This window comes from Pezoporus wallicus, unplaced genomic scaffold, assembly GCF_028554395.1.
Source record: "Pezoporus wallicus isolate ANWC-B61680 ecotype Strahan unplaced genomic scaffold, APGP_CSIRO_Pwel_v1 scaffold_6446, whole genome shotgun sequence".
NCBI classification, from domain to species: domain Eukaryota; kingdom Metazoa; phylum Chordata; class Aves; order Psittaciformes; family Psittacidae; genus Pezoporus; species Pezoporus wallicus.
In genome coordinates, this window is record NW_026636264.1 from 4,481,408 (window position 1) to 4,498,185 (window position 16,778).

The 16,778-nt window shown below is 38.1% G+C and overlaps 1 protein-coding gene across 1 annotated transcript in view; it reads right to left on the bottom strand.

Annotated features, from left to right (window-relative positions):
* Positions 1–2,031: 2,031 nt before the first annotated feature.
* Positions 2,032–16,778, bottom strand: part of ATM (ATM serine/threonine kinase) — a 61,381-nt gene continuing 46,634 nt past the window's right edge. Inside the window, exons 49-63 of the mRNA XM_057399717.1 lie at positions 16,289–16,506; positions 15,328–15,535; positions 13,363–13,476; positions 12,808–12,966; positions 11,568–11,706; positions 11,140–11,222; positions 9,537–9,677; positions 8,645–8,761; positions 7,047–7,196; positions 6,182–6,347; positions 5,221–5,307; positions 5,027–5,141; positions 3,439–3,502; positions 2,646–2,782; positions 2,032–2,520 (exon numbers count right to left, since the gene is read on the bottom strand). Of these exons, the coding sequence (XP_057255700.1) occupies positions 2,340–2,520; positions 2,646–2,782; positions 3,439–3,502; positions 5,027–5,141; positions 5,221–5,307; positions 6,182–6,347; positions 7,047–7,196; positions 8,645–8,761; positions 9,537–9,677; positions 11,140–11,222; positions 11,568–11,706; positions 12,808–12,966; positions 13,363–13,476; positions 15,328–15,535; positions 16,289–16,506 (2,079 nt within the window). The 3' untranslated portion in view covers positions 2,032–2,339. The remainder of the gene's footprint in view (positions 2,521–2,645; positions 2,783–3,438; positions 3,503–5,026; positions 5,142–5,220; positions 5,308–6,181; positions 6,348–7,046; positions 7,197–8,644; positions 8,762–9,536; positions 9,678–11,139; positions 11,223–11,567; positions 11,707–12,807; positions 12,967–13,362; positions 13,477–15,327; positions 15,536–16,288; positions 16,507–16,778) is intronic.

Below are 16,778 nucleotides of genomic sequence, written 5' to 3' on the forward strand. Positions count from 1 at the left end.
AGAAATTCTCTTTTCCAAATGTAAATGTTTACTGTTACTAAGATGCATTCCAAGGATAAAGAAAAAAAAACCAACCAACTTGTCTCACTTATTTCCATTTTACTATTACAGTAAATACATTCGAGGCTCATGAATACTGATCTACCTTACCATCAGTAGCAGCATTAACAGCATTTCCATCCAGGTTTTATTTTTCTATTCTTCTACAAGGAAAGTGTGTACCTATAGAGGATACATTTTGCAAACCATTTACTTTCTAATTTTGACTTCTAAAAATTAAGGCATTACTGGAGTAAAAAGAAAAGCAGTCGCTGATGGTTGCTATTTGGCTATATGAGGCTTTGCACTGATGACAATTATCTCAAGAATGTTAGATTACTCAAAACAGATCTCACAGTAACAGGACTGTGTCACACGGATTTTGACAGTGTTTTGGAGACACTAAAATTTGTTAATAGGTCAAACTGGTTTCATATGTTTGTCAGCTAACTGACTTTCACTGCTACAGGGGCTTACAAGTAATGTAAGCAGGTTTAAAGTACATTTACAATATCTACCTGCATTTTCATTTGTATTTCAATCAGCTTTAACAATGAAAATGTACAGACACTCAAAATTTAGGCACTAAATACGGCATTAACAGCATTGCAGAGGAATAATTTTTTCCTCTGAAGTTAGACTTTCCTGAGACAATCATATTAATATTAATGGTTCCCCATTTGCTGGAAGTAAAAAACCTAAACTGCAGCCCAGCATGATAAAATATTTAAATGAAGCAGCAGTAACTCATGATGGAGGGAAAGGATCTGTCATCTGCTTTTATGCACTATTCATTCATATGTCACCTAGGAGTTCTAGTATTAATTACTGCAAAAATGCCTAAAGAACTTCCTCTACAAGAAGCATGAGAAATATTTCCAGAAATGCTACCAGATTTTTTATGTCTGTGCTTTTTGTTTAGTCCTTACCTACCTGCCATTCTGTAATTGCTTGGTAGGACTTTTCTCCCTTTCCTAAGTGTCATTCAAAAGAGTATGTGCTCTGTCAGTTAAGTTTCATCTTCAGAGAACAAATCACTGTACCCCAGGACGACAGTTCTTCCCCACAGAAAAGCCAGGATGCACTTTTGGTGCCAAGGATCAACAGAAATTTATGTCAGCTTCATGAAAACATAATCACATGAAAACAAAAGATTCATCTTGCCGTGTTGACATTAACTTATAAAACAAAGACAAAGCATAAAAAAATGTGGGAATACTGTACAAATAAAAATCACTGAAATGCTAATTAGAACAGAAATCCTTCACTATACTCCTGTAAAAAGCATAAGGTGCAAACTAAGGTAATGTCAGAGTATGCCAAATTTTATTCACATTTTTATATATAAAGACGATTCTGGAAGATTTATTAAACATATTAGCACGGCTGTTACTTGAGTGGATTCTCCTATTACCTGTATTCATTGACTATCCAATTACAGTAGGTATTTTTATTTAAGGAGTAATGTATTCTGTGCAATCAGAATGGGATTTTTGTGCTCAAAATACAACTTCAGTGTTTCCGACAAGAGTTTACTGCAGATATAGAATGACTGTTAGAGGCTTTAGAGGCATATTTGGTATGCTGAGCTTCATTGTACAGTCAGTCTATTTTATCAAGGAAGCCTGAGCTACAAAAGCTAAATATTCATTGTTTCATACTACTAACAGTATTATAAAAATAAAATACCAACATAATTTACAACAGGAAAAAAAAGCAGCGGTACTATACTTGACTCGAAGTTTGTATCTATATAAAGAAACATCCATTTAACTAAGCTAAAAACCAAAAAACCCAACCCCAAGAACCCTCAGCTCCTTAAACATTTGGTTCTTAGGTTTTCTTTTATATTCACTGTAGCATTATCTTTCAGGTATAACCCCCCTTTTGAAATGTACTTTAGGTAGTTATTGCATGACTCCTGGTTTTTAGATCATCCATTCTGCACGGTCACGTAACCATACAGAATTATTACACACAAGGCTCCAGTGATGAATCTCAGGCTTTACAATTATAACACACCCAGTATGCCCAAGCAAAGTTCTTGCAGATCACAAGAAACATCAAACCCCTGCTTCGTGCCTTGTGCTGTATGGTGAACATAAGTGGACAAAAAGTATTTTCTTGGTAACAGGTTATTGAAGAAAAAAAATCTCCAGAACATCTGCCAAACACTGATGAGTAGAAGCCTCATGGTTGCTCCTGCTCTAAGTTTAAACTGTGAAATACCGACTCAAACTGTTATGACACTTGCTGCATAGAAATAAGTTTCTTCTAAAAACATGCTGGATCCTTCCAAGTCACACCCAAGGTTTCCATCCAAAAAAGAGTTGGCTCAGATTTTTGGGATCCATGGCCTGCTGTATGAGGAGGTTCACCTGTCCTCCCACACTGAGCACTGTTCCATCCTCAACACCTTTCAGCTTCTCCTGAAGTCTCAGCAGAACACGCTCAGCCACTTTGTTAAAACTCTGGTCATCTCTGCTGACAGAATGAAAAACCAGAAAAACAAGTGCACTTGGTACGGATCCTGATCAACATTCAATAGGAAACCACAAAGCAAGGTGATGGGGCAGGGGGCACGTGGTAAGAAAGAAATCTTGCACCTGGCTTTTCTTTTACATTCTTGTGGATCAGCATTGAGTGTGGAGTTCATGTCAGCCTCATCCTCTGGTCGCTGCTGCAAATACAAAGCTTTCAAGGGGTTGATGGTCCAGTGGAAAAGAGGATCATAGAGCAGCACCTACATGGTAAATAAACATCTATTTAATTTAAATCGTTCATTTCAGCTAGTTCAGTACCCCAGCAGGAAGAGAGACACTCCTAATGCTCACACTAATCACAATATTAGGAGATGTTTTGGGGTTTTTTCTTAATCCCATAGAATTGAGCTAAATTGCTTGGTAGACAATCCAACAATTAAACTCCATCTGACCATCTGCAGGTACTGGTGTTGTTCACCCCTGACTCAGTTTTGCCACTCAGTCCCATCTCAGCAATGAAAAGGTCATTTTTTAATGCACTAAAGACCATAATTAGTTTTTAATGCATAGTATAAGCTTCTTTTAAAAACTAATTCTCTTTGTGACTTATGCAAAGAGGATTTAATTCAATTGGCACTGCTCATGCTAAGAATGTTGCACCATGGCTAGAAGCATTTAGATACTGAACAGGGAAAACTGCATATGCCTGAAAAAAAGAGTTCCCATAGAAAACGCAAACTGGTCATAATTTTACTGAAGATTACATGCACTCACAAATCTGGCCAACACTACTGCACTCAAATTCAATAAAACCTCCCTACATAAACATTTGGTATAGCAATGCATACGAAGACAAAGAGATGAAACTAAAGATATTCTGGCAGGTTACTATCAAAAAGAATGACAAAATGCTCACCTCTACAATAGTCAGCAAAGCTTCTTGGTTATTTCTCATTACAGCCATTGTTTTCTCACAGCATCTAGAAAACATTTTACTGTATTTTTAGGTTCTTTTTGTCAAAAAAGAACAGTATTTTTATCATTTAAATTATGGATATTTGTACCCTTTTTAAAGGATTTCTAACATATGAGTAACTTCTCTGATACTTCCAGTTTTGAAAAGGAAAAAAAAAAAAAAGGAGAAATTTAGAAATGTAAGACCAGAAGGAGACTGGGTAGTTCACTGATTATATTCCCTATGGGAAAACGATTACCTGTTTCACTATCTCGATATGTTTCTACCTGCAGAATTAACCACCAAGTTAACACTGATCCTTGGCTGAAGGAAAGCATGTGAGAGACTTGTGGGGCTGCTCTACACGAAATGAGCAGATCCAGTGGGCAGACATTAAGCTATTTCTGAAATCTCTCCAATGAGTTTAGTTACCAAAGTGGTAAGTAAAATTTTACATGCATTCCAGAGCAATCTAAACTTGCGGAAGGAATACGAAACTCTGCCTTATGGGACAGGTATTCCAGTTAAAGATGGATTAGGCCTCCCGTCTACTTCAGGATAAGAACACACCCAAAAAAGGTAACTGACTGTGTTCACACCCAATCCTGAGATGACTTGTTTATGCACTTACACCTACACTGTTAGTTACCAGCCAGTCTGGCTGAGGCAGAAACAGTATCTGCACCAGTGCCTTTCATACTGCATTTACTTCAGCTGGAGCCAAACAATTCACGTTTTTCTATATCATGGGACACAGGTTTCAAAAATAACATGAAATTATGAATTTGACAGCATCATGTTTAGAATATAAGTGGTAGTGACTGTCCTTCACAGGACAAAGGTATATTAGGAACCACTTGTTAACGGTAATTACTACCATACAAAGACAATACTTAACACTATGTACCTTTTCAAAGACATGAAACCTGGGGTTTGCAAGCACTACGTTCATGAACATCAGGGATGTCCTGAATGAGAGAAATGTTCTGCTTTTTAGGGCTCTCTTGGGTCATTTCCCGGAGATAGGGTGGAATTTGACAGAAACTCAGCCCTTTTGGGATGTTTCTGGTTTGCAGCTCAAACCTGTCGTGGGATTTATATTTTGCACTTGCAAAGTGATATCAAATATATGATCCAAAAGAGGAAAAAGACTTCAGGATACAGAAAAATGAACAGAAATAAGAGATAGAACAAAATGGTTCAAAGAAATAGTTCTGAATAGATAGTATAGTTCTGAAAGAAAAAAAATCTGGCAGTCTAGATCAAGTGACGAAATTTAGCTGTAGAACCTTTGGAAGCACTGAGCCATCCTTGAATTCCACAAGAGGGTGACAATAACCCATTAGTTAGTGAAGAATATTAGGAGTTGGGTAACAACAATGAACTTGCAATTGATCATATAAATAAGAGCATAAGAGTTAAAGTAACATTTAGCTTGGATACCATCAGCAGAATGATATCCAAGGCACAAAAACTATTTAACATGTCACAATCCTAACGCCAGGTGCTCTGCTACCTCCTCCCCACTGTGTGATACCGGAGCACTTACCTTCTGAAGACTCCTTCCACGCCAGTAATACCCATTCCATCCACAATGTCCCTGGTTAATCTAAATGGAACAGTCTCTGGTGTGGGAAGGATTTTACCTTGCTCAAAAGCAACCCCTAAATGAAAGGATAATAAATGTTTTTAAAAATGTTAAAGTACAGAAAAAAATACAGTCCTCTTGCCTGTTCCACTTACCCAAATCTATATGCACTAGTTCTGCTGTTTGTTCATCTATCAAGATATTCTGAATATGTCTGTCTCCAAGTCCAAGGATGTAGCCAACTAAAACAAAAAGGTAGGTGCTGAAACCATAGTTACATACCATAAAAACAGAGGTAAGATTTAACAGAGAGGATTATTAGGATCACAGTAACATGTGCAAACAAATTAAAAGTGCGAATATTTCTTCACCCATGTATACGTATTACTCCAGTAAAGAGCAAATGCCATTCCACAAATCCAAAAAGAAAAGGTTAACTGGATGCAATTGCAAGAAGGTTATTCTCATACAGACATGTATTGTTTTGGCTACTCCACAGACTTCTTGCCCATTTGTCTCCATGGATAGGTTAAGCAAACAATTTCACAGCTTTCAGAAAAACCCAACAAATCAAAGGCATAAAGCAAGTGCACAACAAATTAGGGTTTGTTATTATTACTGTACTGCAATTTGTGTCTGCTACTGGTTTCCTATTAGCTGATGGGCACAGAGAGCAGTAACATTTCCTACAAAAATCTTTCATCTCAGTTCTGCTAAACTGTTGATTTACTTCAAAGTAAAAGATTAAGCCTTTCAACTCAGTTAAAATATTTGAGGCTACAGATGAAATGAATAAATGATAAATCGAAACATCAGAGTTAGGTAGAAACTTTAAAAAAAACCCTACTAGAACCTAGAAATACAAACCACCAGAAATACAAAACCGATAAACACAGAATTTCATTCTGTATTTCTACTGCAGAAAGGGAGGGTGGAGAGAAATTAATCAGGAATCTTCATTACCAAAATAATGCTGGTGTTCTTGCTAGCTTTTTTTGCCCCTTGCTCCTCCTTTGCTTACGTGTGACAAAAGCAGAACAGCCATTACCTTGGAAATGGTATAAACCCCTTGTTTACATAATCTAAAAAGCTAGTGTTAATAATCTAGTATCATACCTATAGAAGATGTTGCCACACTGCGGGTATACGCCAGTCGTTTTTCAAACCACACAGCTGGATCCAGGAATTTTTCCATGCAGAAATAACGAAACACAGGTTGGAAATTCTCACAGAGTTCCATGAAGATGATGTATTTCTCCTCAGAGCTTTTCTTTTGTGCAGCCTTTAAACACGTAAGAAATATTTTCCCCATGACTGACTGCTCTGGAAGGCAACCACCTCTTCCTTTGAAAGGACTATGCTCCTTTTTTTCTACTCCCCTCCATCAAATGCTGTTCTCAGTCCTTTCTCTGACCTATGCATTACTGTCTTTTTTACAGCAATCACTAATGCACCTATCACATTTACTAAACAACTCTGTTTTCATACATAACTCAGAGGCTACATGGAAAAAACACACTCCTTTTTCTTTGGTTGCAGTTGTATGTACTTTATGCGCATGTACAGGTAAACGCATCTTGTTGGGAGCTATTTCCCTTTGCAACTCTGCTGGTACCTTTGCCTATCTGATAGTTTCACGTCACTGGGAGAATGTCGCTCTCACATGCACAAGCTGCACAATGCCAAAATGAAATATACTTTTATCCTGTTAATAGTATACAGATATAAAAGGAAATAATTTCTTGCACCATCATGGCTTTATAAAGTAACAGGCAAACCTGTCTGCAATTTTCTTAATGTCTGGTGAGGTGGTTTGTGGAACTAAACTAAACTAAAAGTCTGAAGATCTCTTAATTGTCTATCTATGCCACTGGTCACACTATAGTACATTGAAAGAATAGTATATAATTCTCCATAAATTTCAGCCCCCAGTAAAGAATGAGCTAGCTATTTTATTACTTTTGTAGTTGTTATGACTCACCATCATCATTTTCTGACAGTGAGAGCTGGAGTAATCTTTTGGCCTGTATCTCTTGTGAGCTCCCTCTTTGACATCCACAAGGAAGTTCCCGATGGGTGTTGTTCTTGAGCACCACTCAAGAACACCACTTCTCTGAGACAGGGGAACCACCTGTGAAAACAAAACCACTGCTGCATCAGGGAGGGTCATACACTCCACCGTGAATATACATACTGCAAAGCATGGATGTGTATTTCTGGGGCTTTTTAAAACGGCAAAAGACCAAACCATACAGCTGACCACAATACATGTTTTAAATACACATGTATACACATATAAAATACACTCAAGGTTTTTCTCCCAAATACTTGCATTTTTTTCCTGGCACAGAGACCCTTCCACTGCCTACTTGACTACAGTATTTCTACTCAATTTGCACGTTTGTATCAGTACTTTAGATGACCTCAGAGTGCCCAGAGCTTGCCACGTGTGACTGCGATCATACAAGCATTGTGCGAACAAACACATAGTACCTGCGTGAACATACTAGGCTCATCTCTGCTTCCCACCCTTCATAACCTACAGCCCTTCGTAACTGCCTGTAATAGTTACCTCAATTGCTGTAGCAAACAGAACTGGCCAGAACAAAGAATCTCCTGTCCTAAGAGAAACAGCTACTGACGGTTCCTTCAGTTTTCTTATGAAGGTCTCTCTTATCATAGAATCATAAAATAATTAGGGTTGGAAAGGACCCTAAAATCATCTAGTTCCAACCCCCCCCGCCGTGGGCAGGGACACCTTACGCTATGCAACACCCGTTCTCTTTTTCCCTGCCCCCATTCATTTTTTCACACATAGAAACCTGAGTCTTCATTGAAAATTATTCAAGAAATGTGACTCTAACTCCACCTGTGAATTCTTAAAACTACGCCAGCAATTCAGAATAGCTCCTTCAGAGATTCTGGAGAGCACACTTCCCATTTGTCAAAGACAAGAGCTTTTACTTAGAGAGTACTTATTCAGAGGTCACCTTCACAGCTATTATTATAATCCAAGCACATAAAAAGGAAGGAGAGGAAAGTTCCTGTTCAAACACATTTTCAGCATTCACCATAAGAATTTATTGCTGTATTTCCAATTCCAATAAAAACAGTTCTGCAACTCAAATTCTGCATGAACAGACCCTAGATGGCTCTTCTGGATTTTCTGGATTCAACTGTAAGGCATACCACAAGACTAAGATTAATTATTAATTAATCAAGGAATACTGCAAGACTAAAATTAATGAGAATTCGTAAACAACTTGTATGCTCAAGTAGCAATTTACAATTCAAGGACAGTGCCTGCTTTAATTTCTTTTCAATTATAAGTTAATTTAAAGACAGCTTTGAAGAATATTGAAATATACATTAGGCATTAGAATTTTTTTCTAAGGATTTGGGAAAAAATTGTAATAATTATTTTAATGACTAAATTGTACTGTTTATTGCATACTTTAAGGAGTAGTGACTATGTTAATAACATAAATAAATACACTTCATGTCAAAAAGAGGAGACTGAGGAAATATGCTTTTATTGGTAGTGCTTATTCCTCTGCTGCAGTAGCTGATCAGGGTTACCTTGTATCTTCGGATAGTTAATTTTCTCTTGCGTGTTTCAGTGTTTTGCTGGAGCAATGTGTTGCACATCTGGAAAACCTGTTGCATAACAGCATCTTGTCTCAAGTCATCATGCCCCTTTAGAGTAAGCAGAAAAAGCAGTTAAAGAACACTTCCAGCATTCAACTGCTTGTTCAGTAACTTTAGAAGAATTATTTAAAAAAAAAAAAATCCACAAACCCCAATTTACTTTTCCACTTAAATCAGTTGTAATAAAATGTTATTAACATTTTTTTTTTCTCTTTGTTTTTCTAATAGTGCTCAGCTCCTTAAGTGGAACCATTATCACCTTAAATCATTGCCTTTTTCTTCTGTTTTGGACAAATGCTATTTGACTAAGGTTTCAGTCACCCCACCTGCTCCGGTACCCTTCTGAAAACCAGGTGTTTCATTCACAACATTCAGCAATGCAGCACACAGGTGAAGAGGCAGCTGTTGCTACTGCAGCTCTGATTACTGGATGCAGATGTAGCAATGCTTGCCTCTCTTGACAACTTTCAAAACTACCCATACTAAACAAAAAAGCAGAATTCTCCAAGCAGCTGCTGAATCCTTACATTCAAAGACAGATAGAATAAAATCAACTCCATTTCAAAAGGTCTCACTAGTTGAGACATGACCACACAAGTTGCAGGTCTGCGAGTTGTCAGGTAAGCTACTGTATATTACATACATTGTTGAAAAAATAGTTACAAAAATATTATCATTCTTCTTCTATGATTATTTATATTAAATTGTTATATTACTTATTACTACCTTGTAATTTCCTTTACTAAAGCATTCCTGAACTGAGAAAACTGAACTGTGAAAAGCCTCCTCATGGCACAGAATTCATACAGATGACAGAACCTACCTTCACCAACTGCCTCCTTTCTTTACCATCTGATCCTACACAATCTATTATTTTAGGCAGATTCACGCCTCCTGCTAAGTGAAATTCTGGCTTAAAAGACTTTATTGTCACCAAATTTTCATATTGTCCTGTGGGATCCACCTGAAATTATAAATTAGTTTAAAATTAATATAAAATCACTAAATGGTTTGGGATGGAAAGGACCTTAAGATCATCTAGTTCCAACCCCGGTGCCACTGGAAGGGGAACCTCACACTAGACCATATCACCCAAGGCTCTGTCCAAACTGGCCTTGAACACTGCCAGGGATGGAGCATTCACAACTTCCTTGGGCAACCCATTCCAGTGCCTCACCACCCTCACAGTAAAGAACTTCTTCCTTATATCCAATCTAAACTTCCCCTGTTTAAGTTAAAACCCATTACCCCTTGTCCTATCACTACAGTCCCTGATGAAGAGTCCCTCCCCAGCATCCTTACAGCCCCCCTTCAGACACTGGAAGGCTGCTATGAGGTCTCCACACAGCCTTCTCTTCTCCAGGCTGAACAGCTTCAACTTTCTCAGCCTGTCTTCATATGGGAGGTTACCTCCATTTCTCTCAGAGAAAGTTGTAGGAAGTTGTTTGCAAACCTCATTAGAATAGTAGGTGTTAAATATTAATATAAGCACTGCATCATCTATAAGGATAATACCCACAAAGACTACAAAAATATACTGAACAAAGGAGTGAGCTTGATTCCTCTTTGTTTTCCTGGTAGGGAGGACACAGTGCTGCAGACAGCCACAGCACAAGCTCTAACAGAATCTCAGCATGTCCCAACTGGCTTTTTCCCAAGAAAATGTTCATGTACGGTTGGAGGGCATTAAGTTTACATTAGGCTGCAGATGGACCCAATCTACAATCCTAAAACTGTTACAGTCTACAGGATCCGTATTTAATCTGTGGCCTGAGGGACTTCAGGGAAGTTTGGCTGCATAACATTTGAATTTTAGGTGCCTGGCCCAAAAAGCATCTCCACACTCCTGAAAATGGTATGTATCCTCAGTAGAGTGTGGGGCATCTGAGTGCCTATACACTCATCCCACCAAACACTTAAAATGGATTATTTACCATTACTGAATGGTAAAAACATAAGCTGGCCATTTAGGAACAGAAGAAGCATATCTATTAATTCTCACCCCTTTCTGAACAAACTCTGAGCTAGCACATACAAACCAGGATATTCACATTCCAAAATAGTCTCTGTGATTCAGGTAGCCCATCACCCCTTCTGACAATGAAAAATTAGTCAGTGATAATAGTGGCAAAGCCATCTTCATACAGTAAGGCACAGTAAAACACTATCCATCAAATATGATACTTAAGGTCAAAGTATTCTAAAGTCTAAGGAAATAGGATACTTAAGGTTAAGGTATTCTAAAAATCTAAGAAAATCACCTCACCCTCATCTCCCACCTGACAGGAAAGTAGCCCTGGTTTGCTGCCCTACAACAAACGCAGGAATTTGATGAAGCGACAGATGTCCTGACTACCACTATAAAAAAATTGAAGTTGATTCTACAATTTGGCATTATAGTGTATATTTATTTCAGCTTCAGTCACCTTAATTTCCATGGTAGGAACCACAACATCATCCAAGTCCTTCAGTTTAACAATTGGCTGGTTAGCAGGAATACTTATTGCTTCTGTAATTAAAAGGAATTCATGTTTTTAAATTCAGAACTACAAACATACATCAAAGTTCACAAATACCATGGATTTTGAGACCCAGAACCTCACTGCATACTTATGTTGAGCTGACGAAGATGACCACAGACAACAAGAGTTGTCTGGAGTTTCATACTTGGCGTATGAACCTCACAGTGCAAGTAATTACTATGACTTTTAATCCAGACTAAGTTTATCAAAAACAGGACACAGTGCTAGCACAGTACCTCCTTTAAATAAATATCAGTATTTAGAAATATACTTTTTAATAAAAGAAAATATAACTTCTCTACTAAAAAAAAAAATGTTTTTCCAAGACTTACTTCTTTCAGATTTCCATGGCGTAGCATCTATATTTGCTAATATGATGTAAGCATCACAAAGTGCTTCAGTATGTCTAACCATACGAGCTCTCGTTTTTCTTACGATATTGATTATATTGCTAGCAGCCTCCATTCTGTCCTAGAAAACCCCAATGGAATACAAACATCAGATCTTGCAAACTACACCTTGTAATATTAAAGATGCATCATAACATGCAGTCAAACAAGTAAAATTGAGACACATCCCATGAAAACAGTGAACATTGTAATAATGGGCAGCCCTTTGCGATGTGAATAGGAATAAAGTGAAGAAATGTTCTGTGCTGTCTAATCTGAGATAATGAGTGAAGTAAAATATTACTGGGAATGGAGACAGTGCACATCTGTCCAGACAATGTGCAAAAAACCTGCAAAAAATTCTTTAGGAAGAGGGACAAGCAGTTTTGGGTGTTCTTCCACCATCTTTCTGTTTCCATTGTTTCCTCCCAACTGGAGAAAAAGCCTGTATGCAAAAGGCAAAAATCTGACCGTGTATCCCTTCTGTGCCTAACTCTGAGACACTTGCTGGAGATGAGTGTAATCCTACTCCTAAAGAGTGGGACCACAAAAAACAACAAATCTGAGAGCAACATGAAAAAGGCCACATGAAAACATGGTGAAAAATTGTATCGGGGCAGGGAAAACGGTAATGACAAACAACCATGCCAGGTCTGTAGAGATGGGGTAAAGAAGGGGCATTAATCTAAATATGAGATGATTCCAAAGACAGGTTCCAGCAAAAATTAAGCCCTAACAACTTTAACGTGAATCCATAGTTTGGTATAACCCATCATCATGGCTTTTAACATAAAAATGTCATATAAAGGAATGAAAGATACACTGCACAAGATTAAATACTTAGAACAGCTGTTATCACTCAAAGCAGAAAAAATACTCAATTCAGTATTATTTTGTGTATTTTTAACAATAAACCCACTTAAGTCTTTGTTGCATCCAAAATGCCTTTTACAGAATCACACATCAAGGACATTTATCACAAAACTCTTTGCTGTTTTTTGCAGGAAATGTTAAATATGTTTTGTTCAATCCCATAATTACTCCTTTCAATAATAATGACCAATGCATGCATAAAAGTAGGTTTTCTTATTATTAAAGCACTTTTTTCCTCCTACTACTCTTTCTTAAAAAATAAAATGAAAGGACTGAATCTCATTGATAGAATAGAAATTTTTGTAGTCACCACATCAAGCTGGGAGATATCTTTCGGTGCATTTTTCATTAACTCATTTCTTCTTACTGCATTTCGTTTTGTGAAGAGTTCATCTTTGTTAGCATTTGACAAAGCTAGTATTATAAACAAAGTATGATGGGGATGATCCAGTGAAATTCTAGCTATTAGCTGTGGAGAAAAACAGTAAGATCCCATTATTGAAAACTGTGAAGAAAAAAAAAAAAACCACATTAAAAATTATCAATTCCTTTGAACTTCTAAGTTTCCTAATAAGAAATAAGAAGTAAAACTTAGATTGCATTTCCACAGCTAAAATATGTTCACAGCATACTCCTATACCTGCATATGACTATTCTTAAACAACAAGGAAATCAATTAAGTAGCAAGAAAAATGTCCCCAGTCCTCTTCCCTCTATACTGATTTTGCAGCACTCATTGTTAATACACCTTTATCACCTACATAACTCCTTTAGCTGTAATTGCACAAAGGAAGATATGTATCATTTAGAAGTATGCATGATGAAGCCAATTAACTTATCTTTAGCTACAACAAGCATAAATTACATTATTCAGAACTTCATGAAATCCTAGACCACCCATCAACTTGGTTCCCATCCGAGCAGCCAGCTGGTACATCAGAGGCAAGAACTTGTATGAAGGGATCTTCTTTGCATTTTTCTGTAGTAGAAAAAAATGAGTTAGAAAGCTGTACAAAACACAAAAACCCCTGTAATCACAAAATACCAGGTAAGGGCTAGCAATTTTGGTCTTGCTTTCTTTTATAAGCTGGGAATATTCATTGCTGTATGACCAAATGGCAATCCAGTGAGTATCACATCATCTTGGTCTGTGTCTCCTAAATGCTGCAAGTCCTTCGTAAGAAAACTATTTTCTATTCTATCAGAGCAGAGTTTAGATATGCTGATTCAGAATTCATTTCCAGATTCTCTGTGGCAAGAGACAATCCTAACTAACAAGTACAATCCAGTTTAAGACATGGAATAATTGTTCGTCAAAAATATGAGTAAAGAAACACTTTCTATTTTTCAAAGTTAATTATAACACAAAGCAATTATACAGAACTCTGTTATAAACAATCATTCAGATTAAGAACTATCAGATTTCCTGCATGATTCTAGAAATGATAGAACCAGCTTAAGAACTGGCCCTACACCAGGAACTTTGCTGGTCCCTGGCTACTATGTTACAGAGACACTCTGAAAGTATATCCTTTCACCTAATATTATGTACAATATTAGCTAGAACAAAGTTCTAAAGGATGCTGGAAGATGATCGTCTTCCAAGGTTTGTAAAGAACAAGGTGATAACCGTGAATTACAGCTCTTTGATGAAAAACTAACTGATAAGCAATGACTGAAAAAATTAATTTTTGAAGGAAAAGTTAAGGAGATACACAGGAAAGCATACTGCACAGCACTGTATTTCATCTTCTAGAAACAAGGAGGACAAGAAGTTATGACCAGTAACGAGTGGTGTCCCTCAGGGATCGGTGTTGGGACCGGTCTTGTTCAACATCTTCGTTGCTGACATGGGCAGTGGGATTGAGTGCGCCCTCAGCAAGTTTGCCGATGACACCAAGCTGTGTGGTTCGGTTGATACGCTGGAGGGAAGGAATGCCATCCAGAGGGACCTTGACATGCTTGTGAGGTGGGCTGGTGCCAACCTTATGAAGTTTAACCATGCCAAGTGCAAGGTCCTACACCTGGGTGGGAGCAATCCCAGGCACAGCTACAGGTTGGGCAGAGAAGAGATTCAGAGCAGCCCTGCAGAGAAGGACTTGGGGGTGTTGGTCAGTGGGGAAATGAACATGAGCTGGCTTCAGTGTGCGCTTGCTGCCCAGAAAGCCAACCGTATCCTGGGCTGCATCAAAAGGAGCATGACCAGTAGGTCGAAGGAGGTGATACTGCCCCTCTACTCTGCTCTCATGAGACCTCACTTGGAGTATTGTGTGCAGTTCTGGTGTCCTCAACATAAAAAGGACATGGAACTGTTGGAACAACTCCAGAGAAGGGCCATGAGGATGATGAGGGGACTGGAGCACCTCCCGTATGAAGACAGGCTGAGAAAGTTGGGGCTGTTCAGCTTGGAGAAAAGAAGGCTGCGTAGAGAGCTCATAGCTCATAGCCCCCTTCTGAAGGGGGCCTATAGGGATGCTGGGGAGGGACTATACATTAGGGACTGTAGTGATGGGACAAGGGGTAAGGAGTTAAAACTTAAACAGGGGAAGTTTAGACTGGATATAAGGAGGAAATTCTTTCCTGTTAGGGTGGTGAGGCACTGGAATAGGTTGCCCAGAGAGGTTGTGAATGCTCCATCCCTGGCAGTGTTCAAGGCCAGGTTGGACAAGGCCTTGGGTGATATGGTTTAGTGTGAGGTGTCCCTGCCTGTGGCAGGGGGGTTAGAACTAGATGATCTTAAGGTCCCTTCCAACCCTAACTATTCTATGATTCTAAGAAACATGGATAATACCATGTCAAAGCATAAGGAAAAGCAACATCAGACACATACCTTCATCAGTTCATTGACTCTATCAACTCCAGAATTTTCAAGCCATAGAGAGCAGAGTCGAAAGATCCACATATCATGTTCTTCTCCACTTAGTAAACAGCTGATATAGTTCTCCACTGCTTTACACAAGAAACGTTTACGATCCTCAGTTAGGGCATGCATGGCACATTCATCCAGTTGAAGTTCTCGCTGAACTTTCACTGTATATCTGTGTAAATAGAAATTATTTTTAAGCAACAAATTATTTCTTAATGAACTTGCAGCAGGTCTGTCAGAAGTTCTGTCGCTAATTTAACATTTTTTAACTTGTTTTGTATGTACAAGCACAATAAATTAGACAACTGAGAAACCAAGTTGTGGGAGCTACTCCTTTAGTGTATGTTCACACAGACCCACCACTTTAAGTAAATTTTCAGTGGTTTTGTTTTTTGTTTTAATGATTTAATCTCAGTGTTGGGTCATAAATGTGAATATCCAATACCGATCACTTCTGTAAGGACTTTAGTTTCCAACAGCTGAAGTTCAATTTTTTCTGCTCATTTGCAACTGCATTTACTAAATCTTCAAGAATTCTGTATTAAGATGAATTCTACTTTCATCAAATGTGCAACGGAGAAAAATCTCAAAATTATTTATTTTCACTCTGTAGTATTCTGTCAACTGAACAGATCCAGGGAATAAATGGGAATTCTGGGCCACGACCATCCGTGCTGTTTAATTGTTGTAATTCTCCTTGGCTTAGTTTTCACCCACACTACCTACCTAGCACTCTCCTAGACCATGCTCAAGCACATTTCAGAAACTATTTGCAAGAAGCACTACAGATTTGGCCACTATTTTGTGCAGAAGGAAAAATTCAGCTGTAGAGATGTGACTCATGCTGTACCAGTTGTTCAGAGAATTAGTAAAGATAGAGCCTTTGACAGCTCCATAGTCACCACCTCTCCATTTGAATGCTTACCTATTTGTCTCAGCTTTACACTCCTTGAGAAGAATGACCTCCTCCTGGGCCTTCTTCAGTAATGTCTGCTTATTTTCAAACTCTGAGGATTTCATGTAATTCTCAATTCGCTGGTACTGATTATCTGAGAAACGAGCCAAAGACAGGAAAGCCTTCATCTTCCCTTTCTTTAGCTCATCACTGCTGTCTCCACTGTGGCTTGAAGCAACTTCCACCGCCTAAAAGGGAGGTTACAGTAACGATGAGACTGATAATCAAATTAATAGTGCTGCATAATACTTGGTTAAAATCATATTATCAGAGAAAACCAGAATGCTTGAGGTTGGAAGGGACCTCTGGAGGTCATTCTTTTCAACCCCCTTGCTCAAGCAGGGTCATCTGCTCAAACAGGTTATTTAATGTTGCCTATGATGAAATATGTATGCATATAAAATAAACCTACCAGCTGAATATTTTTCTCTTTGAATTTAATCTTTGAGGAGTGTTTCAG